The 24,950-nt window shown below is 44.4% G+C and overlaps 1 protein-coding gene across 9 annotated transcripts in view; it reads left to right on the top strand.

The window, feature by feature from the left end:
* Positions 1–24,950, top strand: part of DIP2 (disco-interacting protein 2) — a 236,597-nt gene that overhangs the window by 191,707 nt on the left and 19,940 nt on the right. For all 9 annotated transcript variants that reach the window (XM_084591333.1, XM_084591337.1, XM_084591335.1 and 6 more), the window contains 4 exons: positions 93–254; positions 4,265–4,395; positions 9,067–9,158; positions 20,052–20,128. In XM_084591333.1, coding sequence (XP_084447459.1) covers positions 93–254; positions 4,265–4,395; positions 9,067–9,158; positions 20,052–20,128 — 462 coding nt within the window. The remainder of the gene's footprint in view (positions 1–92; positions 255–4,264; positions 4,396–9,066; positions 9,159–20,051; positions 20,129–24,950) is intronic.

Raw genomic sequence — 24,950 nt, forward strand, 5'->3', positions numbered from 1 at the left:
CTAGCTTAGAACAGCTCTCATTGGAGGCCAGTGCAAGAGGCCTGCAGTGTGCATAGTTAGGCTGGTAGGAATAATGATTCTTGGCTCTCCAGGAAGCCAGCAATGTGGTGGATGTCAAGTCTTGGCGCATGATTCTGGAGACTGATGACCTGCCTAAGAAGAAGCTGAGCAGCATTTATCGGGCCCCAACGCCAGAGATGATTGCTTACTTGGATTTCAGTGTCAGCACCACTGGCATGCTTGCGGGAATCAAGGCAAGTGGCTTCATAAAACTGGCGAGGACTGAGCTGGTTGGCACATATATGTCGGTACAAAACATCAGTGTAACATAGTGACCAAAAGCAGCACCACTGGTACCATCTTCATGCTGATAGCAGGCTTCACATACACCGTCTTGGGCAGACTCAAGTAGAGTATTTACTTGTTTCTGTATAGTAACGTTGCTGGCACACTTTTTTTGTTTTGTTGCTGGCACGGAGGAGGCTTGCACAGGGAGTACGGACTTTTGCACTTGTGGCTAAGGCTGGCAATTATTAGTTTTATTGCACCCAAAGACGGGGCTGCATTTGTGGTGCATTCAGTAGAAGGCAAAATGGTCGGCTTGAATTCCAGCCTCTTTTCCATTGCAGCACTCTTACTGCACAATAGCAGAACGATAAAAATCTTCTCTGGTGACAGTCAAAATATTCTGTCCTGTGCCATTTGTTATTTTGAGGGGGAATGTGTTTCGATAACAGTATATGCTAGAAAAAGTAAAAAGTAAAGCTGTATTCTCTCGCAGTTTTGACCCACAGCCTGTAATAGGAAGGTGCCTCACAATGCCCAGCTGTATCCCTAGTCTGTGAAATTTGGCCTGAGTAGTAAGCTATCATGTTCATTGATGTGTTGTTTCATCTCTGTATTTATCCTGTGTCATTATCCTTCAGGTTTACAGTCTGCTTTATAGGACAGAAGCATGCTATGCCTACTCACTTATAGTGCAGCCATTATGTGTAATATGAGAACCGACTTTTTCCTATGTCATGTAATTAAAGCTTTGCCAATTTCTGATGTTATAGTATTTGATTGTAATGCAAAGGTGTCCCTTTTTGTGGGGCTTTTAATGGTTTCGCATTATTTGACTCATTTGATTGTGACAGGTGGCTTTTGGCAGGTAGTTTTATGACAGCACCCTGTGTGTCACCCCCACATTTTCCTCGTAACAGGGCTTGTAATGCATCCGATTAATTCAGTTGATTGTGGCAGGTGGTTACTGGCATGTGATACTGTGATGCCACTTTTAGTGCACCAGAACTGAGGCTTCCACTTCGCTGTGCTCCTCTGGCAGGAGGTGACACCTCCATGCCTGCAATCCATGTCGTCCGCCAAATACCACCCGTCAGAGGCACGCTCACAATTTTGCTATGTGCTAATGGAACACGTAATGCTTTTGCTTCGATATACAGTAAAAGCTCGTTAATTCGGACTTCTAGGGACCGTAAGATATGTCCGAATTAACCGAATGTCCGAATTATCGAGAGAACAAAAAAAAAAACATGCACGATTTTATCTCAACATACCTTTATTACTTAAAGTAATCACGGATGCTTGTCTGCTTTCCCGCAGAAACCCGCGCGGATACTATTTTCCTCATTCCTTCCAGGTGCTCAGCAGCGCGCATGCCATCTGCAGTGCCCCAACAAAATTCCCCTAACACAACGAGGGCCTCTGCTGCTTCCTTCACAGTGCGAGGGGGCCGAGGCTGTTCCTCTCGTAGCCCCTCTTCCTCCTCCAAATCTTCGCCGTGCAGTACGTCCCGGACAATTTCTTCCTCAGAGAGCCGGCTGTAGCAACGCCGTCATCATTGCTGATGTAATCGGCGAGTGTCACCGCATCCGGCAGCACACCTCCGAAATCCGGGCAGTCATCTGCATTGTCGTCTGGCGACACTTCTGCCACTGTGTCATTGCAGGGCTCAGGCAAAACGAAGCCACTGTGTCGAAAACAGTTAGCGATGACGTGCGCAGGCGTGTTCTTCCAAACGTAAGCAAGAATGTTGACTGCGCTCAGAAGATCCACGTCGTACTGCTTACCGACTTCATTGCACAGTAGCATGCGTTCCAGCACGCGCCTGCGGTATTTAGTCTTCACATACTGAATTATTCCTTGGTCCATCAGTTGGAGGGCCGATGTAGTGTTGGGTGGCAAAAAAACAACTTCAATGTTGTTCAGTCCGGTGGCACTGTTATGTGCACTACAGTTGTCAAGGACAATTAACACCTTGCGGTTCTTCGCGGAAAACTGTCGGTCTAACTTTTGTATCCAGCCGCGAAAAATTTCCGATGTCATCCAGGCCTTTTTATTAGCCCGGTACTCCACCGGAAGAGCAGGCACGTTCTTAAAGCACCGTGGCTTTTGTACCTTTCCAGTGACGACAAGCGGCAAGCGCTCTGTCCCTGTCATGTTTGCGGCTAAAAGAACGGTGACTCGTTCTTTACTCCTTTTTCCTCCGATGCAGGGATCTCCTTTCATTGTCACAGTCTTGTCAGGCAATGCCTTAAAGAAAAGTGCTGTTTCATCAGCATTAAAAATGTCATTTGGATCATATGCTGCGATATGTTCCAGCAGCTGAGCGTTCTTCCAGTTGTTGGCAACATCTTCGTTGACGGCACCTCTTTCGCTGCACACAGTCTTGAAAACGAGACCATGTCTGTCTAAAGCGCGCACACCACCCTTCTGACACTTTGAATCCATCGATATGCATCATCAGTGCAAACCTCTCGGCCTGCGCCATGATGAGGGGCCCACTCAATGGGAGGTTTGCATCACGCGAGTTGACCACCCACCGAAGCAAGGCTTCTTCCAACTCCGGATGAGCTGCTGTTCGCAGACGCTTTCTTGACGCTTGGAACTTCTCACTTTCGAACGCCTGAAGAATCTGTTCTTCATTTTTTATATATGTGCTTAAAGTACTCCTTTTAACGTCATATTTTTTCATTGCTTCTTGTCGGGAGAGCCCGTTCTTAAGGGCCCGCAAAATTTACACTTTGGTTGCCAAGTCCTTGGCCTCGTAGCTCTTCGGCCGTTTCGCCGGTGTTGCCATTGGGGGCGAGTGCGGTGATACCAGCGCACAACAGAGAAGCAATGAGCCGCACTAAAGCGAGCAGTCTTCAATACAACAGCGTAGCGCACTGACAGCAGCAAAACGACAAAATGGCACCGCCAGTAACGTCGACTCGTGAAAAAACAAGAAAAAGCGCTCATCCAGCCACAAGTCGAGCCAAGTTGATTAATTGATGTCCATGGCGATGCGGCTTTTGGGTATCGCTATTGCGCCGCGTTCGTCTTATTTTCGTTTTCGGGCCTCGGTAGCTGCCCGAAGTTGTCTGAATTATCCGTTGTGCGGTCAAATCCGTCCGAATTAACGAGAGTTTTGTCCCATAGACTCCTATACATAATTCTGGGGACCAGGCGCGAAGGTCAAATTATCCAATTTTCCAAATTAACAGGAGTCGAATTAACGAGATTTTACTGTATATGTTTAATATTAAATGACCTTTTTATGCTGTCTTGAGTTGTTGCAGTAAGGCACCCATGACTAAAACACATCAACCAATCAACATATAACTGGCAGCACACAGTCATCATTCTTTTTTTTTTCAGCTTCCTATGTTTTGAACATTTGACATCATTCATTCCTTGACTGTTCCCAAAGAGAGGAGTATAAAAGATGTTTTTGTTTCCTACTAATGGATCCTGGGACAATTGGAAGTGCAGCAAGGCTGCCCTTATTTGTTTCTGTTTTGTAGCAGTGGAGAGTGTGTCAGCATGTGTAGTGAACTTTCTTGCTACAGGATTAAAATGCCACTATAGTACTTTTTTCATGCACAGATGCAATCGTTATGAACATGTTGATGCACAACTGCTGGGACTCTGAGCAATTTAGTAGCAGTGAGACTAACTTGTGAGCATGCCGATTTTCAAATCAAGATTACACATCTGCAGCAGATATAACAGGTCTTAAAATGATTAGACAGGGTAGTTTAAATTTCTGTGAACCTCCTTCAGAATTAGTACATGTGGTCTGTTGATTATCTTTTTCTGCCGTGTGCTTTTTGAAAGTGCATGCTATACTATTTCAGGGCTCATCAGTATGTTGGGCCGTAATATGTGCCATCTTTATCATTATTTTAGGAGTATTTTAGCAGGAAAATGTAGCCGCAGTTTCTGCCACTGGCACAGAAGTGGAGTTTACTTAACCAAAGCTTTCTTTCTTTTCTCTCAGATGTCACATGCAGCTGCAACTTCCCTGTGCCGCAGCATGAAGCTTGCCTGTGAACTGTACCCCTCTCGGCACATTGCCCTCTGCCTAGACCCTTACTGTGGCCTTGGCTTCGTCCTGTGGTGCCTGAACAGGTGAACATGCTGCCCGAGGTGGCTTCCTATGATGCAGTGAAAGCTCATCAGTTCGAACTTCAGTAATTCCAATTTTTTGATAACTCGGAACTGTGAGACTTGGCCTGGCCAAGCTCCGTAGAAGTTCATATGCAAAAAAGCCCAATAATTAGAAAGGGAATTGGTTTCACCACTGATAATTCGAACTGCACACGGCTGTGCCTACGTGGTCCGACGCTGGGCACATGCTCGGAGAAATGCTCCTGCAGTAGAGTGGCCAAGGGCTGTGGTGCTTCCTGAACAGGAAAGAATTTGAAAAGAATCTAACAAGACATAAAACCAAAGATGCACTATGAATGGCACGGCTGCTGTGGTAACGGCTGCCTCCTCCCTGTCCTGCATGACCTCCAAGACTTGCAACTACAGTGAAAGCTCATTAATTCAACCCCCATTAATTTGGCAATAATTTGAACTGTTGGTACTTTTTGAGCCTTTGAAATAAACTGTGGTATTCTCTAGTGCATCATACCAAATTGGCGTCTGGTCTGCATTCCCTATATGGGACAGGTCATAGCCATGCTCCTTTCGAAGCCTGCTTACAAAAGAGTGAAACTTCAGCAGTTCAGACTTGTACTCACTGGACGGCTTTTGTCACAGCATTGTTCTGCGCTTAATGGGGAGCTTGCATTGGTTCATAAATGATTGAAGACAGCCCCTACTTGCTGTAAAATTCACAAGTGGCATGCCCATGTGGAGAATAGTGATAATGACTTTCATGCAACAGCATAGCTGTTTTTCCTCATACCAGTGATGTAGTCTAGCTCCTTTCTAGAGAGTTCTGGAAAAGTACACGGTTTCCCATTGTGAAATGCTTTCCACGTTCGGTTAGGAGCAGCAAGCATGGCAGTAGAAAAAAGTGTTGTGAAAGAATATGACCTTTTACATGGTATCTGCACATGTTTCAATACAAGAGAGAGTCGTGATCTAGTCGCACTCTCTTTATCATCACCATGCTTGGTGCTTAGCAGCTATGAATTTTTGTTAAGAAATAATAAATAAAAAGGGGGTTATAATGTTTTAAAGGCCAAAAAGGCAGTATAAGCTTCTTTTTCTTTGAGGAGGGAAGTTTTCTGGGCATAGGTATGTGGCAGCAAGGAAACAGCTGCCGACTAAATAAAGAGCTTAAAATTTTTTCATATATGTAGCCACTGTGTTGTGTTAGACAAAACTGCACCAGATATGTCATTTCATCCTTTCTTTATGAACTGATAGATAAACTTCATGTAATGGCTCTACCCCAAATTATTTTGTAACAAAAACGTAATAGTACTGAATTACGGACCATTTACACGGGCAGAAACCGGCTTGTGGAATGGTGCACAGTGTGACCTGCAGGCCGTGCCTATTTCTGGCTGTTGGCAGAGGCTATTTTATGGGAAGAGAAGGATCCCAGCCCCCAACAAAAGACTTTACATGAGGAAACAATGCTGAACCTAGTTTTTTTTAGTGAAAAAGCTCCAATCAGTACATGGTTCAAGCAGGACCCACTGTCCAAGAAAGAAATATAAATTCACCGCTGAAGGATGGTGTATTTTGCGAACACAGTCGAGTCCACTTATAACAATATTCAAGTGCCACAAAATTTTTATTGTTATAACCGATAATTGTTATAAACGGTTTGCACGAAAAAAAACATAACTGCAGAGAGGGGTCACGGACGGCAAGTGATATGCGGGCTCCGCCGAGACATCGTTTTGGTGGCCCCGAAAGGGATCTTGTAAAAAATACGAGAAGGTTGCCGCGGCTGCCCCTCAGCTTGAGAAATCCCAAAGTAACGCTGGGGTGAAGAGAGAGAGAGAAAGACGAAACTTTTATTTAAAAGCAGAGGAGATTGGAGCACGCAGGCCCCCGGGGTGAAATCGCTGCAAGCATCTCACCACGTACATCTCACTGGCTTGCACGAGAAAACCCCATGTCCGTTAACCTTGCTAGCCTCACGCGAAGCGTGTCGACATCCATCTCCATGGCATCTAGGTACACCACGTAGTGTAGCGTAAGGTCCCTCGCGAAAACAAAGCCCCAGAGGGACTGAATCAACTGCAGGGCCTCTTGCGAGAACAATGTTGAGGCAGCCTGCCCTACCGCATCATCGTCGCTGTCGTCGCCATCACTGTCGTCGTCAGGCGCCTTGTCGAACGCATTTTCGCCCACTGTCAAGCGAGGACTTTTCGTTGTCGAACTTCTCAGAGGAGCGGATGATCGTCGGCACCGTCGGTTGCGATAGTGCGTACTCCTTCGCGATACTGCACTTGTCGTCTCCAAATCGATAGCCGTGCCGTGCGCTTTCTTTTCACCGGCAACGTTGTCCGATTATCAGCAGATGGATCAGCCATTTTACGTTTCGGCAGCGATTCAAACGACACGAAGAAACCGCGTGGCCAGGAAAGACTTCGACGCAATCAACTTGCACAAAAAGCCAAATCCGTTTGTAGAACTTCGCAAAATGAGGGGCGAGCGGGTGAGTGAGCAGCGCTGATCAGCGCTGTCGGCACTGTCAGCGTGTTGGCGAAGTCCATTTGTGTTTCGGAGGGTGGCGCAGCACAGAGCTATGGGCGCAGTCCATTTGTATTCCGAGGGGTGGAAGGGCAGCGGGAGAAAGGTGCGCGTGCTTACAATGCGGAGAAGGCCAGAAAACAGGTTCTATTGTATGAGCGCGCGGCGGGGAGGGTGCAGCAGCTGGAATTCCTTTCTTTTTTTTTTTTCTTTTCAAGGATTTCGCATTCAACTACCTTTTGGCCCGAGAACTCAGGAGCGAGACTTCATTGTTATAACCGATAATTTGGCAAGGGGGCATTGTAGTAAGTGGGTTATTTTACCATAGAAAACATTCAAAAGTGGATGGTACAGCAGGTTTTCATTGTTGTAATCGATATATTGTTAAAACCGGTATCGTTATAAGTGGACTCGACTGTATTTGCTGGTCAGATCAGTTGCTAATTTCTCTTGGCTAGCAGGGCACAGTATGCTACAAAATCTGTATTCCCTCCCACTATACCTATGCTTGTTGAGATATTGGGGAGCCTCTGCATCTTTCCCCCTCCCCTCTGTGCTCTCCTATGGAGGCAGCATCCGCCATCTGTGATGCAGGGAGAGGGGAGAAGTGCAGTAGGAGGCGCTCACTCCTTCCCATGGGTTTCCTTTCTCTTTCTTCGTAACCATGACTTATGCTGAAATGCAAACTAGTATTATCACTTGCAAATGCGATGCAGTAAACTGAAAATTTTCACGATTTTTCAATCCGGTTTTTCACAGCAAAGGTGAGGTTTTCGGATATTTCAGACTGTTCAGTTATTCGAGCCGTTTTTAATGTTACACATTGTTGGGCTAGTTGGAGCGTTGCATGAAGAAAAAATTAACCAGCCCCCCCCCAAAAAAAATGCACACAGGAAAACAGAGAACCAGTCTCTCCTGTCTGCTTCTTGTTTTCCTGTGTGCATCTTTTTGGCTGGTTAATTCTTTCTTCATAACCATTATTAATTCTGCTAAAAATTAGTCAGGGACTATAGGAGGATACAAAAAAAGGAGCAGTTGGTACCTATGGCTCATAATATGCAGCATGTGTATTACTCTGCTGAACAGTAACGAAATCAGTTTTTGATATTTGACTCTACGAAGCAGGATAGAAGCATCAAAAGTTTTTAGCTTATAATTTGATCTAATGGTTAGCTTTTTAAAAAAGTCTTATATGACAAGCGGTCTGCTGGCTGCTTGGATGACTTCAAGAATAGTTGTTTTTTGACAGTGTTTCATAGACAGCAGCGTGGCTTAAATTTATACTTCATTTTTGCTTGATATTTTTTTCACTAGATGGACACAGTTGTTTGTGTCTTTTGTTTGAAGTGAGAGCTTTTCTTTTTTTTTCTTCTCGCACACAGTGAACGTCCACTTTCCTGACTCATGCAAATTATGAGGATTGGGATTGTTCAACTTATGTTTGACAGTGATGATGCATGTGACTGCTGTGGTTAGGCTGCTCCTTTCGATGATGGAAAATTACAGAATGCAAACAGTGGCAGAGATAATGAAGAAAATTGATTTTCAGCAAAGTATTGGTTGTTCTTAACACTTCGCATGCGTGTACGTTTCAGGGCATTTTATATTCACGAGAATGTTTCATTGTTTTGACGCAGTTGGTAATTACAAAAACAAAATAAAGCAAGGTGTGTTTTTCTGCAGCTTTTCTGTGGAACTTATGGCAGTTTTTATACAGCAAACATGCTTTCAACGGCGGAGAAATTGCAGCAGAAATGCCAAGGGGTTAATTAGGTAACAACAAAAAAAGCTCAACAGCGGACTACTTTCCGTCGTGGGGGTGCAAACTTGAGTTGTATCTGATTCTAAAGTAAAAAAATGACAGTTTTCTTTAAATTTAAGTATATTCTCATATTGTTGTTTTGTTCAAGACCAGCATTGATGACCTCTGAAAACTGTTCACTTTTTTTTTTTTTTTTTCAGTTAGTGCACTAAGCAGTTAGTAACATGAAATACGGCAGTTAATTGTTATTTTTTAAATGCTTGTTATTGATTGGCCCATGAGACATGAAGTGGTGTAGGTTGAAATGTGTAGTTAAGTGTTACATTTTGGAGGGTAGTGATGCTGTTCATAACCTATGGTTCTTGTTTCCTCTCTAGTGTTTATTCTGGCCATCATTCCATTCTGATCCCACCTTCTGAGGTGGAAGTGAACCCTGCAATTTGGCTGACAACTGTGAGCCAGTACAAAGGTGAGCCATCGCTGTCATGTTCAGTATACTAGTCAGACTTGTGGAAGTGTTCTGGTTGATGGAGTGGTAAAAAATATGAAATTTTATTCAGGCAAAATGTGAAATGGAATGCTTGATTGTAGTGTTTTCAGATATGAGGTTTTATTGTTAGAATGTCTTTTTTGTTACATATTATTTGCTTGTTACTGTTTATGTATTTCCAAATGGAAAAACATTGTTCTGCCTGCATTAGAATTGCTTTGTTTTGAAACATTTGAAATTGGTATTTTAAACTTTGTGTGGTTTGGTTTGTGGGGTTTAACGTCCCAAAGTGACTCAGGCTATGAGAAACACCGTAGCGGAGGACTCTGGAAATTTCGACCACCTGGGGATCTTTAATGTGCACTGGCATCGCACAACACATGGGCGCCTTGCTTTTTGCCTCAATCGAAAAGCGGCCTCCACAGCTGAGATCCGATTCCGCATCCTTCTTCACAGTACTAGTCGAGCGCCGTAACCACTGCGCCACCGAGGCGGGGGCGAAACTTTCAGTGCTCTCCTTGTGGTAGGCATGGCTCATGTGGTCGGCATTTTTGAAGCCATTTATTTTTTAAATTCTGCCATTTAGTGTTTCTTTATGTGCAGAAAGCATTCAAACTATTTGCTCTAAAATTGTTTGAAGGGAATTACTGTTGCTTCAAATTCGTTTTGAACCAAAAGCCATTATTCACGCATGTATAACAATAATGCACCATGAGTCGGGAGTTCCACAGTAGCAGAAAGTGTTAAAAGTTGTGCGCAAGAACTGAGAACAGAGTACTGTGCACAATGCCATGCTAACGGCAGAGTCTACAGTGCAGGAAATATTGTGGTGGTCCCAACATAACAGCACTGCACTAATGAGCATGATGCCATTAGCCTTGCCATGGTGGCTCGGGCGTGAACAGCTGTCAACGGCTAAACCCAGAGATCTGGCTTCAATCTTGGCTACAACAGCTGCATTTGATGCAAGTGAAAGGCAAGGTACCCACGTACCATGTGATGTCGGTGAACTACAAAGAACCCCCAATGGTCAAAATTATCTGGAGCCTTCCACTATGGCATTCTCATAGCGAGACTTGCTTTTGGATGATGCACCATGTGAACAAATACAAACAAGCATTGTGCCACAACAGGGCTGACAAACATTCCAGAGCCTTAAAGGTCCACTGAAATGGGTCACCAAAAAGGGTAAACAACGCCATAACACTGATAGATATTGAACCACCCATCATTCTCCCGCAAAAATTTTCTATCTAGCTTCTGTAACACCAGAGATATCAGCGATTAAAAATGACCCTTCCAATTTTCCGTCTCAACTCGTACGCCGAAGGGAGCCATAAAAAAAATAAAGAATACAAGCAAGTTCAAAGCTCCGCCCAGAAATACGTCACTTCGACGAACTTCCGGTTGACGCGCGCTCGCTTGCTGGCGTACTCGCGTCAACCCGTCCTCGCTCGACGCTCGCACACGCCTGAGGAGTTCGCCAGTTCGCGCAGCGACGGTAACCGCGAACCCGTGGTTAGCCCATGTTACACTGCGGACCAAACCATGATTACACCACTAACCGCGGTTATCGCAAACCGAGCTTGGTGACCTCGATTTGCGTCGTTAATCGAGGTTATGACGGCGTCTGTTGACGGAGGCTACTCATTGGCGCACGAGTGCGCGAAACGTACGAGCGGGTCGGTTTCACAAAGTTATTCATTTGCCCACTGTATCACGTTTAAAGATCGGTGTATAGAATATGGTGCCGCCCGACGTCTTCGGTTACGGCCGACAGCGCACCGACTGCGTACTGAAGCCTTGTCTTGCCTACAGTATCGTTTGAACGGCTTGTTGCAGAGCAGAATGTCAAAAAATGCGTGGCCTTAGCTATGAAAGTACACAAGTTTGCAACGCTTGCAGCACGGGATGCCGCAAGTAGGCTGAGGTACGTTACACAATTACCGCGGGGGTGGGGCGCGCGAGCGCGGAAAACGACAGCGCCGTGCGTGACCGTCCTTAGTCGTCGCTAGGCCTAAATTGTTTCACTTCGAAGCCACGGCAGTCGGTGCTTTGGAACTGATCAACGCTGTCGTAAATCGTCTACTTATGAAACTGCCTTATAATGAATCCTATCCTGCCGTAGTAAAAAAATTATAGGAATAACTCTGGCGACGCATTAATCGCAGAACTAGTACGAGCAGATCGGAGCAGCCGAAATGCACCAGCGGCAGCTCGCTTGAGCAGAAACTTGCTTGTATCATGGCTATCGCTCTTACTAGCAATTTGCTGCTGGTCAGCGATCCTCACGAGGGCTTCATGCTTGATATTCGGCCCAGTATTCCAGACGCCAACAAATTTTAGCACGCTTTATTTCGGACATCAGTGCTAACAATCTGCCCTGTCGTTCGCATACGGTATGCGGGAGGAGGGGCCACAGCGGCGGTGTTTACGGCGGTCGAGGAGGTGCTGCCATCGTGCGGTGCTTGACCGTGCTGTTGACGCCTCGTCGGACGACATTCCGGTACTCCTGAAACCACGTTATATAAATAAGATATTTGTAAATGCAGCTTCATTCTGCCGATCACTGCATCGCTTCGGTTGTTGTACTTGATGGGCAATGGCCGCCTAACCGATAAGGGCGGCGAGCTGTGTAACAGCCCGCACAGAGTTTGAGCAGCGCACGAGCAGACGACTTTCGCAGCTACCGGAAGTGTGTCCGAGACGTCATGGCTGCAGTGGCCGCAGCGAATGGCAGCTTCTAGCAAGCCTTGCCAGTCAACTCACCCGTGACGTCACGGGTTAAGGAAATAGTTACATGCGGCACCGCCAAGCGACATTCTCTCTGCCCGCGAATTTCAAGAAACGCTGTTTTTAAAAATTAATAATAAATCGCTGGCTTTGTTCCAAGGAGTTATACTTTAGGTTAGTGCTCAAAAGTATTTGTTCTACACACTGAACACGTTTATCAGTGGCTTCTTGGTGGCCATTTCAGTGGACCTTTAATATAGAGCAGCAGTCCTGATGCAAAATTTCTGCCATCTATCACACATTCAGCGAACCGCTCCACGTGACGCCATGTTGAAAGGTTGGGTGGGTTGCTGGACAGCTGCAGCTGGTGCAGTTACACTAGCTGCATCTGTTTTGTGCTGGGTTTTCTTGCTATTTGCTATTCAGAGAAAAAAAAAAATGACGGAAAAATGAACAATGAACTTGTCCACGCTGCCTACATTCCCATTTTACTTCGTAAAGAGGTACTGCATTCGCAAAACTGGCATTGTGATGCAATGTTCAACACTAGCAACATTTTTCACGAAATCCTTTTCAGAAATGTTAGTGAACACATATGGGCTGTGTAATGCTGAATGGCGGTTTTCGTTTAATGCGCTACTCTAAACATATCTTGCAAAGTTCAAATTCATCAAGAATGCAGTGAATTAACACCCGAAAGAAACACAAATGTGATCATTGTGGAGTTGTGATGCATGGCATTTTTTGTACATATTGCAGTACAACAAAACATTTACTAGCAGCAATTCAGTGAAGTAGTAGAGCGCACCCAGCATCATACGCATACAGAAAATGTTAGGCATGCATTTGTAGGGCTGGGTATTTGTAGACAAAATAAAGTTGGAAAACACATGTGTGCACTCACCCTTGTTTCTCCTGCTATGATAGCTGCAGTAGTAAAACCTCACATCTACTACTAAGCGCACCAAGGCACACGATATTGTTCTGTGGATAGTAGCAAATGGTTCACAGTTTCAATCCCTACCTCACGACACTCTTTTGATGGTGCGCCATGAAGATTAAAGGGACAGAACACTGGCCAAAATACGTCATGAGATTATGGTGGAGATGAAAAGATCTTACCTCGTATAGTACAAATCGAGCACTACAATATCAAAGAAAAGAGGCTTTACAATTTTAATTTGCCATTGAAAATTGCATGAAAACAACTGAGGCGCTATCTAGCAAATAAACCCTATTACAGTAAACCCTCGTTGACACGGACTCGCATATCTCGAAAAATCGGTTAAGTCGAAAATTTTCCACGCCATGCCTTCACCTCCCATAGGTGCTATGTATTAGCTCCCATTTATCTCGAATCATGTTTCGAGTGTAATGCGGATATCTCGAAATTTTGACCAGAAGAACCGAAGACAAAGGTCATTACCCAAAGGTGATAGGGGCTCCAAGCGAGCGTTTTGTTCCTATACTAAGTGCTGAATGCGGTCACGTTCGAAGAGCGAATACAAAATTCCCGCGGACGCAGCCGTTTTTCGCCTTGGGAGCAGTCACGTGAGCGCCGCTTTCACGCGCGGGGGGCTGATAGGTCTTATCGGGCAGTCAGTTCAGCCAGTTCAGCGTGGTTCGGCCAGCTGCCCTTCGCACGTGCATAGCGGCAAGAGCGATTTAGTGATTGTGTGGTTCTGTTTTGTCGCGCTATGTACACAAAGCGTTGATTGATTTTTGGTATGTATGTGATGTCCGCAACAAAGTTGAATACAGCAGCGGCGACCAACGGCTTATGCGATGCGTTGAGCAGCTCGAGGACGCTTTTGTCGGGCCGAATGCCAATGTGAAGCAGGCAAGCATTACTTCCAAAATAATAAAATTCAGTTTTTCCTAAGAATTCTTTTGCGTTTATTACAAAAGCTCCCTTTGTGCAGTGGAGCGTCGACGGGCACGACGAGCCAAGGGTCGCCAAAGCATTTTTGCTCGTAGCTGTCACACTCAGGTTCTGGGTTTTTAGAAAATTTCGCGTCTCACCCGGAAGCAGCTCGCGAGGCAGCCAATTGCAGAAGGCTTTAGGCTACTCAATTTCCATCCTGGTTTTCTTTCTTTTCTTTTTTTTTTCTTTTTTTTCTTTCTTTTTTTTTTTTTGCGAGATAAGTTTGTAGTTTGTTTTCCTAGTCCGGTTTGAGCGAAAACTGATCCATGCATATATGGGCACATCGAGACTTGAGACGATTCACTAAAAGCTTGGTAGGGAGTAAAGGAAAATAAAAAGGCTAGTGTGGCTAGATATTGTTAATTTTCGAAAGGAGCAGGAGAAAGCCACTGCTTGCAATGCAGCGCAGCGCAGCACAACGCTGCGCTGCGACCTTTTCTCTCTCTCTCTCTTTTTTTTTTTTTTTTTTTTTTTTTTTTTTTTTTTTTTTTTTTTTTAAGCGCGATGCGTAAAAAATTTTATCAGTGTTATTGTATTTCAAGCTGTGCAGTGTTAGAAATGGGATATAGCGTAGCTGTACCCTCCGTGACCGAACGACAACGGGGGGCGGTAACAAAGCAACGCTGAAAACGTGCCTCTGTCGCAGAGGCCGGTAGCACCATGCGGTGTGCACCAGTGGCAACGACAGGCGCTGGCGGCGGTGGCGCGCGACGGATCGCCAGTGGTTGTTGCCAGAAATTTTCGGCATTTTGCTTAACTCGAAACTCCGCTTATCTTGAAATTTTTCCCGGATTTTACAACTTCGTGGTAACGAGGGTTTACTTTACTTTCATTATAGTATCCCACATGACTACATGCCAGCAAAATATCTCTGATTTTCGTAACTGCACACTGTTCTTTTTTCTTCTAGGAGTGCTTGTCATAACTTATTATATTTTGCGCTCTCTCCAGTGCGTCCTTAAATAAAAACCACATCTCCTTTCGCACCGCGAGAGGTATGCTTTCAGGTTTTGCCACTAGATGGCGCCACAGTGTTTGCAATTCCGTGAATGAAGCAATGATAGTGTCCACTAAAACTTCCGTTGACGAGGCGTGCATTTTTATGCCGTAACAGCATTGAGTGCGAAACTGAAAAGGATGTTACTCTACGCAAAAAATGCATGATTACTGTCTGGCGAGTAAAAGATATATTTGTTTTCGATACGTCTTTTTTGTCGACCACCAGTCGTCATCACGGTCGCTGCTCATGGTTTCCAGCATCGGACTACATAAAAAATGGGCGCATGCACGGATCGAAAAATTCTCGGTAAAAATTTTCTACACCGTTTCCAACAAAATCGTTATGAAATCGAACATTTTAGACATCAATCTTTCCATTGGTCCGAAAAAAGTTCGAGACCTAAATTCCAGTGTTCTGTCCCTTTAGAGAAGAAATGGCATTATTCAGTGAAATTTATGGGAGAATACAAAACCGACGTGGTCCAAATTAATCCGGATTACCTTTTCGAAGCATCTCCTATAATCTAGAAAGAAATAAATTCTCGCACTTATTAAAAAAAGTAAACATCATGGTGATCACCATCAGTGCAGCAACAAAAATCATGCTGAACAAGTGCAGCAAATTGGTATAAGAGAAGACTTAGAGCTATTTTTGTTGTTTTTTGGTGAATTGTAGTAAAAATTCACAACCTTACTGAAGTTTTCATGCTGATTTCAAATATGCAATCTTTTTTACTGTAGCCCGGTTAGTTTGCAATATAATTAATAATCAACTTCCGTTGTTTAAGGCCTAAATTCGGAAATAACAGGTTATTAAAACTTGAAATTAAGGCATGGTTAGATAGCCAGAAGAGTAAAGAATGAAATGTTGTGAGCAGTTTAGCGATATGTTAAATAGTACTCATTTTACAGCCTTAATAATTTCAGTATTCAAAGCGTGTGTAACAAGTGGAGTAAACTCATCAAAATAATAACTTTCAAAAACAAAAAATCTGCTTCCTACATTTTACACAGCATACATTCAGCTTCCCATTGAAAAATAAATTTCAGCTCTATGTGCTTTGGGTGCCAAGATATTGAATCCGCAAAACTGCAAGTGGTCGACAATGCATGTTTTGAGAAAAGAGCAAAAAAGAAACGGGGGATTATTTAACGGACATTTACTGGTGAAATGCACGCATTAACAATTTAAAATGGCTAGAAACCTTCAGGGATGTAGTCTCTTTGCTTTCCAACGTCTAAGTGTCGCCTCTTTCATTTTGATTTGCAGTTGCAGCACGTTCAGTTGTCACTTTTTTGGCTGCGCAAGTCACATGCAGGCTGATTTTTTTTTTTTTCATTACGTGAAAAAAAAAAAATCAGCCTGCATGTGACTTGCATCAAGACCATGGTGTGAAACGTTCATTACGGAAAAAAATGTCATTTGGAGCTGTTTACTGCTTCCCAGTGCTCTGCATTGCACGGGAAGCAAGCCCATTCACTAAGGAGTATGGACGCGATCAGATCGGCGCAAACGCACTGCGAGCTCTATGAAGACTACATACTGGATATCAAGACTACCTTTTTGAACGTGAATATCACCGCCGTATGGTTTACATTTCGCCAGTTTCAGCAAACTGTTTACATCTGACTATCGTGAACTCCGCCTTGCCAAGCTGACTGCCCGCCATGCTGCTGTCGTCATCGCAAAAAACAATCAGACTACCGCTTCATTGCTGGAGTTGCCACGAGATCAGGCTTTTTCTGTTTTGAGTTTGTCTTTCTGCCCACCTGCGGCCTGTGATATCAGTGTCGCAGCAGGTGCGACCGCTGGCAATAGCAGTCTCCTGTGCTGGGGAACATGCTAGGCCTACTTCAAGCTTGTACACTCGATCGTTCAGTGCACAACTTTCATCGGTCTGAGCGCACACAGCCAGGGCAGGGCATCACTTGAGATGATTAATCAGCAGTCTTTTTTCTCTTTTTCCCAAATTCTTGCCGTGAATAAACTTCGCGGTTCGGAACCAAGCTGAATTAGACGGCGAAGTCTGGTCCCCCCTGGCAGTCGGACTTCAAAAGCTCTTGTCCGGTTGTCTCTTCCCGTGAAAGCCCTTTCGATTACTCCCAGCTTCCACATTTGCCGTGGCTGCAGAGCTCCTTGTACCAATGGTTCGATTTTGCTGCCGACGGTCTGAAGCTGTTGTTGCAGATTGCTGAGCCTAGCGTGCAGTAATGTTGTATCATTACTTGCGAGTGTTGCTTGCCACTCGTTGACTTCGTTAATCAGCTTCGTAACTTGCGAACGCAAAACTCTTCGTTTCTTAGAAAGGCGTGCCATTTTCTTCGCAATTAGTTAGCCAATAATTAAGCTCACCGGATCGATGACATCAGTAGTTGTGACCAAATTGTTGCCGAGACGTCCCTGGCATGGATGCGTTGACGTGAGCATTGAACTGAAGCCGGTATCTCACAAATCCACAGCAGATCGAGTCCCGGGTTTCGGCAACAAACTGTTTTGTCGTTGTCGTTGCTGTCGTGTGTCTGCGTTGGAGTATTTCGGTCACAAAATAAAAACTCCGGTGAAACTTAACAACTGATTTAATGGCTACATGGAAGAAGAAAACTACAGGAATTTACACCGACGACCGTTTCGCTCAGCATCTTGCAAGCCACTGGTCCACCGGCCGGCAGTAGTAAGCAGCAGTCGTGCCAGAAACACTAGACCAGCCGCTGAAAAGCACCACGGTGCACACAAACACACACACCCACGAGTGGCCGCTCGTTTGGTTGGGGTGGTTTATCGGAAGGGAAAGGCGCAGTATCTGTCACACTTGCTCTGTGTACACCTGAACCGCGCCATAATGGAGGGCTACGGAGTAATTTTGACTACTTGTGGATCTTTAACGTGCGCACACAGCACACGGACGCCACTTTGTTTCACCTCCATAGAAACGCAGCCGCCGTGGTTAGGTTCGAACCTGGCAACTCCGGCACAGTAGTCGTGCGTCTTACCACTGCACCATCCCGTCCTTTCTCCGTTTTTGTCCCAGGGTCTCTCTGGATACCCAGACATATACATATGTACAAAATCTCTCGACAGCTTGTGCACAAAGCAGTAACATCTGGGAGGAGCTGGCGTGATAAGCAAATCAAGAGCAAACACTCTTGCAGATCTTTTATGTGAAATTTGTACAGACAAGTGTAGCACACTGTTGGTGATATATTTTATCTGCCATGGCACCGAGTACGAATTTGCAATCTTTCAAAGCAGGGGTAAGTAAGATACCATTATACAGTTCAAGTGCACCGTTGATCGAAAGTGCGCCTACAGCGGGAGAACCACGCGACAGCAGATCAAGACAAGGCCGCAAGAAAAAAATAAAAGGCTCAATGGATATAACTTGCTGCTTCTTTTCTTCAACATTCTTATTTTTGTTTTGCGTACGGCAAGGGACACAACAGTATGTCGGTGTTGTCGGCGACAGCATTAACCCAGCCGGCCACGCAACCCCCTACTAAGCTGCTTGCCGCTCCTCAATTCAGCTACTCTCAAACACAGCGGAAGCACATGCGGCGATTGCTACATGGCGGCTTTTTTGCATAAGGTTTATTGGGTCATCAGTATTTTTTTTTCTTTTTGGCTCGGATAAAGAACAGGATGAAATTAAATTTTATTTAATATCTCTTTGAGACAAAGTTGTTCATTTTGCTTCTATTAGGAGCAATCAGTGTGAAGTTTCTCTTGGTAAAAATGATAACAATGGAACTTTCACAGAAAACATTTTTTACAGAACATATAACTTGGGGTTTGAAGCTTTCTGGTTTGATGCACTATAACCTTATAAATTTTTTGTAGTATAGGAACTAGAAAAAATCAATATATATTATAAACTGCAATTTAAAAGTGGCCATCTGTCTTTTATGCCAGCAAACATTTCCTCTGTGTACGACCACTTACAAATTTTTTTATCTCAGCTGCACCCAGGAAGTGGACCGAATAAATGAATGGTCCAGAAAGGAAATTTATGAACTTCAGAAATATCATTTCTCTGGGAAAACTGGCTTGAAAATTATTGAAATTCACCATTCAGTGTGTTACGCTTACATTAATAATATCAGCTTATCTTTGATGAGTGCTGTGTTGCTGTTTTTTTATCTGTACCACACATTACGTCCACATCAAAATGTGTGACCTGGCATGTCGCAAACTTTGTCGTCAACCATGCCATGAACCAGTTCCACACTAGTGCAACAGTGCACATTGGCTCATGTGCAAGGCAAGGACAAGCCTGTTTCCCCTCTGTTTCACCAGCAGCTGTCATGAACACATGATAGAAGGAACACGCTAGAAGACGTGAGCAGTTCTAACTGCCCTCCTCCACCTTGTTTTCCCCCTGCCCCATAGTTAGTGGCGTCATCTGAGCTACGCCGAACACAGCTGCCATCCCGTTATCAGCACAGAGTCTATTATAGTCTTAAAAAGTGAACTTTTTGTACTCTACAACACCCAAAGTATTGGCCAAGACTGCTCTAAACTACTTATTTTGCGCAAGTTTAAGTTTCATGCCGCAGAGGTGTCAGGTTCCTGAGTGTTCCTTTTGCTCATATTATTAGCCGGAAAAATTTTTTCATGATATATAGGGCGTGAAAAATGCAAAAATTGGGGTTGTGAAAATTAAGTCACTTGCATTATCTGGAGGGGCTGTCAGAAGTGAATGGGAGGCATTATCAGTAAAAAGAAATTAATTTTATTGCCATCATTTTATGCATTCTTGAACAGATATATGTAGCATAATTGTGATTGTGCAAATTACACAGTGCACTAACAGATCTCAACCATTGCATTCTGAATTTTTGAATACATAATCGTCTTTCGTTTACTTTTTACAGTGGGTGCACATTTTCCTGGTTTTGTTTGGTTGATAGGGTTTAACATCTTGAGGTGACTCAGGCTATTATGAGGGGCATCATAGTTGAGGGTTCTGGAAATTTGAACCACCTGGGCTTCTTTAATGCGCACTGACATCGCACAGCACACAGGTCCCTTATACATGTTTGTCGTGAATTGCGTGACGGATTGCGTGACGGTTCCTCAGCAAAGTCTGAGAATTGGCCAGTTACTGCAGTATGGTAGACTTGAGTGCTTGTTGCAATTGCTTACCTGTGATGTGCACTTTGCCTTGGCCCTGTGTCATTAGGGCAAGTGCGTAAGACAAGCATGGTTTCTTCGTTTTCAGTCCGAGACACTTTCTGTTCTTATGGAGTAATGGAGCTCTGTACCAAGGGCCTGGGATCATCAATTACTCAGCTGAAGGTAAGTCATTAGGCGTTGCTTCCTTCATTTTGCCTGGCGTGATGAGTTTGCAGTTTTAGTGCACTGAAAGAATGGGACCATACTGATGAAGCTAGTGGAAGTGGAGAGAAAAGAATGGTTGTTTGGGGAAAGAAGACACTAGCAGTGTGCCAGTCGGCATGTGTAACATCGGTGGACTGGTAGATGCTGGCTGGTGTAGCCACTGCTGCTCAGAGCTGGCATGACGATCAGAAGAGCGAAACTGAAACTATGTATTCTGGCTCTTCTCGGGAGATGGGGCCGACCGCCCTTTTGTCATCACACCTGTGATTGCAGACTGTTGTAAGAGATGTGTGAGCCACTCTCAGCACGGGATTCAGGTTTTGAGTTGGCCGTCTTGATGATTTCTCGTTACATTGGTCATAACTGGATGTGCCGTGCCTCTGGGAGCCCGTCTGAATTAACTTGTGTGAGACACGTACCATTCAAATTAACAAGTGTACAGAACCATTGACTCACATAGGCAATAGCCAGAGTCGAACTGGAAGTTCGAATTATAGGGATTTCCGAACTAAGGGAAGTTGGATCAACAAGCATTTATTGTATTTTATCTTTTGATGAACTTCTTGTTGCAACATCAAAAAAAGCTTTGATAACTGTATGTACTATTTTTTTGTGTTGTGGTCCCGAGTGTGGGTGAAGCTTCCCTGCAGACTTAAGCTGTATCCTGGGATGTGTGAGTGTTCGATGAGGGAATATTCGAAACTTTCTAACATTCGTGTGAATAATGTTTGATTTAAATATCAATATTTTAGAATTTGCATCCGCAGAGCACTTGCTTTGGGTACTTTTGATGTCATGTCATACTTATCAACGCAGCATCAGGGTTGGCCAAGATGGACCAAAGCTGGCCACAAAACTAGAAACATGCCCCTAAACCGTGCCTCAAATGTGGTGGTTGCAATGTGTTGCCATATAGTGATGACAATGGCTGGCAACCACATATATGTTCAGTAGAAGCTTGTTAATTCAAACTGCCAGCTCATTTCTGGCCACCAGTGTCTCTCATAGCCAGAGTCGCTTTGGGACGTTAAACCACACAAACCAAACCATTTCTGGCCACCACTCGTGCAAGTGTATGGTGACAGATGCTTACTTGATTCAGATGCTACGAGTCCCATGCTGGTCATTTGAAACGAGCGTACAAGCCACATCCAGGTATGAATGTGCTGTAAAAGATAATCGAAATGGCCCTACTCAAAACATGAAATTCATGGTGAAGAGTTGCTTGCGCACCTCTTATATGCACACAGCGGCAGATGTGGCAACGAATAAACAGCCCTGTCGCCGAGAATAGCTCGACCACATAGTTTTGACTTCACTTTTATGAGCTTAACATGAGTCATCAGTGATGGTGACCTTACCAACCAGTATTAGCCAGCCAAACTAACCAGCTGAGCACTATTTCAGATGCTAACTGATGTATTACTGATGTTCCCTTTTCTCTGTTTTTTTGCTCACCACTTCAACACTGCCGAGCCGTTTTCTTTGCTTCCGTCCGTTTGTTTCCATCAGTTCCTTCTCCTTGTGCCCATACCAGTCGCTGTTTGCGAGGTGAAGTCTTTTCACAAATGATGTTGCTGCTCATGATGGATGTGGTGCTGTAGTGGCGGAGCTCTATCACATCACACCATGAAGGATGCCTTATAATTTTGGAGCAGTTTTTCTTGGATGCCCTCGACAGTATGCGCACAATGAAGCAGTGATGCAAATGTGGAAGGTAGCCATTGCCATGCTATTCTCATGGCAAAATTTGGAAACCACTCTTCAGTTTTTCACCAAACCAACTTACTGCGGTGTAAGCAGTTCTTGACAGTTTTTGCGAGGTAATTTGATAAATCAAATTTCGGGATAATTTTAATGTTCTAACTTGCTAACGCTAGTCTCCATTTCCCCAAAAAATCTGGGGTCAGCATTATTGGCACTGCGAGCAAAAAAGAATGACCATGTCTTTGTGGCAGGTGACATGGCTGGGCACTGATTCATGGGCGGTTTGTGTGAAATCGTGCAAACACTGTTCCCTTGGGGTTCTCGCTTTAGCTGGTTGGGTGATTCCAGAATCGAACCCTCTGGAACGCTTGGATCTTGGGCCAGGCACGTGCTCCTTGGCCATGCTGGAATGCTCGTGCATCTTTGTTAAAGCTGGGATTTATATCTATGCTGGGTGGTCTTTCCTTGGGCCTTTGGATTTCGAGTCAGACATGCTCTGCTTGGGCCACTCAGGCACGTTCGTATGGCTCGGTTAAAGCGGAGATTTATATCTATGCCTGGTGGTCTTTCCACGTAATGTGGTAATTTGCAACTGTATGGTAATGAGGATGTGGCAGATAATAGAACCAGAAATTAAGGAAATAGGGATCAAGCAAGTGGCAAAGTGCATGTACGTAAACTATGATCCGCTAGGGGAGCCTGCAGATATGAGCCCTTAGCACTGTAGCTTCATACCCTTAAATCAGATCATAAGGGACCTCCATATGTTTTCCTGAACTCTTGAAGCACAGATTAATGAGCTTTTACTGTACAGTATAAATTTTCCACTGGACTGCAAGGCCCACTGTTAAAAATGCCAACAAGCATGGCAACATTTGCAACACATTTAAAGAGGCACCCAGGCATGTTCAAAGCATTCCAAGAGGACTACTGGGCACAGGATAGGACAGTTGAATTGATGAAAATGGGCCAACCAACCATTCATCAACCATCTCCACCTCGGTGTTTCAAGTTTGCAATGAAAGTGACATGCACCAAGAGTTCTGCGGATGACGAAAATTCAGCTATTATCTTTCTAGCCTGTTTTTAGTTATCTCACTTTCCATCAAAATGAGTAAAAGCAAACATTTTGTTTGCTGTATATAATCCAAATTAATCAGAATCAAATTCATTACAGAGTAGAGCTTAGTGCCTTTATGTGTTTCTGTCTAGGCTGTTTAAAACAAAATAGAGCTTCTGTGTTAGGGCATCACTGCCTTCTTCCTTCATTTTGTATGTTTAGAATGCCCTGATGCGCAATAAAAATAATTGGCTTTAAATATACAGTCTAACCCAGTTATAACGAAGTTAGCGGGAATTGGAAATGAGTTTGCTTTGTCTGCTTTTCATTATATCTGGACTCTGAAAAAAAGAATAAGAACAAATAGTCGGCGAGTGAAAATTCCGACCTTTGATTTTTCGGACATGCTTGATCATTCGGACTTATTCGGGGCACTGTGACATGCTCCATAGAATTCACATATAGGACCGTGACATGCTCCATAGAATTCACATATAGGAGCACCTGAAAGAAATGCTCCAAAATCTTGAGTCTCTCTGGGTCCCATATCGCAGCGTGACGCAGTAGCAGTTGTGTCTCTTCACAGAGGGCCCCGCCGCGTTTTGAGGATGCTTCACTTCATGAACTGTGAGGGCTATGCAGTGAAGCACCCTCAAAATGCGGAAATTCAGCGAATTCGCCATGGCAGGTTCGTTTTCGCGTCTATACTTCATCTAAGTTTACCCGCCATGTGTCAATAGCAGCACAGCCATCGAACCCTGGTTGACACTCGCCGTCTGTGTAAACACTGTGTGTGGTGAGTCAGTAAAGCATCAGAATGGGCACAAAACTGCCAACCGCCATCGTCCACTATGTGCCAGTCGGAAGTTTAAGTAAAGTGAATTTTTTATAAAATCAAATTTTTTCGGGTGCTTTCTTCAATGCCTAGCGAGTCCCAAAAATGGTCGTCGAGGGTAAATTGATTTCTCGTCGATCAAGGAAATGGCCCAGTGTTCCCTGAACACGTTTCATGATGCTGACTTCAGGATTCCGGCCTCCATGTCGTCCAAATGCAAAACCAAGTTTGGCTCTGAACTCCCAAGAAAAATTTGTAGAGCGTCAGTCGCTTCACCGAAGTGCAGACGCCACCGAGCATGCAGTCATCAGCCGGGTTTAACTCTTATTTTTGTACAGAAATTTGTCCGACAGGCATAAAAATGTTCCAATTGTTACGATATTTTTCATTTGCTACAAATAATTTTCGCTATATCTGCTGAGGTGTTTATATTTACTTAGTTAAAGGGGCGCCGTGATGTTCGCCAGACCACTAATTCCGGTCGACCTTTAGGTTTTTTACACCTTCCCGATGCCCCGAAGCCCGATCGTAATGGCGAAATCGTAGCGCCTTATATTTTAATTCGCTTCAATAATCGGTGTTTTGATACCGATGTGAGCAACACACGACGGCGAAGTTCGTTTACGGATATGACGTTTCCTTCTCACTTGGGCACTGCTTCACTGATTGGTTGAGCACGCACTTTAGATTTTACAATAGAGTGTTCTTCAAGTTACTATGCAGAAAGCAAATAAAGGTGTTTTAATTCCGTGTATGTTCTTGAAGTGCTTGTAAAGATAGGGACTGTAAACTCGGGTAGGTATGGTGTTGTCAACAAGCCCTCAAATTTCAAGGCAGCTGACAACGTTCAGATCTCGGAGATCAGCAAAATCGCTGGACAGTCTGAAATCACGTGGCTGATCGTTTCTGCCTATGCTCCACATATGGCACAAGTTGTGTCGAGATCGCTCATGAAGCGCGCTCACCACACCCTGCAGCACTCTGCAGCGGGCTTCCGCAAGAAGGCCACTGACCAGGGAGTTGTCATATAGTCGTTCCCGGCCTATGAACTCCTTGCTGGCCCTGTAGAGGTACAGGTAGGCTTCACCTTAGCTCTTGTTCGCCATTCCTCCGTCTTCGCCTTTCACACTCGTTCTTGAACTTTCGCACAAGTAGCGCTCGAGTGATCCGCGGCAGCA

This window comes from Amblyomma maculatum, chromosome 1, assembly GCF_055883805.1.
Source record: "Amblyomma maculatum isolate TAMU_Amacu chromosome 1, ASM5588380v1, whole genome shotgun sequence".
In the NCBI taxonomy this organism is placed as follows: domain Eukaryota; kingdom Metazoa; phylum Arthropoda; class Arachnida; order Ixodida; family Ixodidae; genus Amblyomma; species Amblyomma maculatum.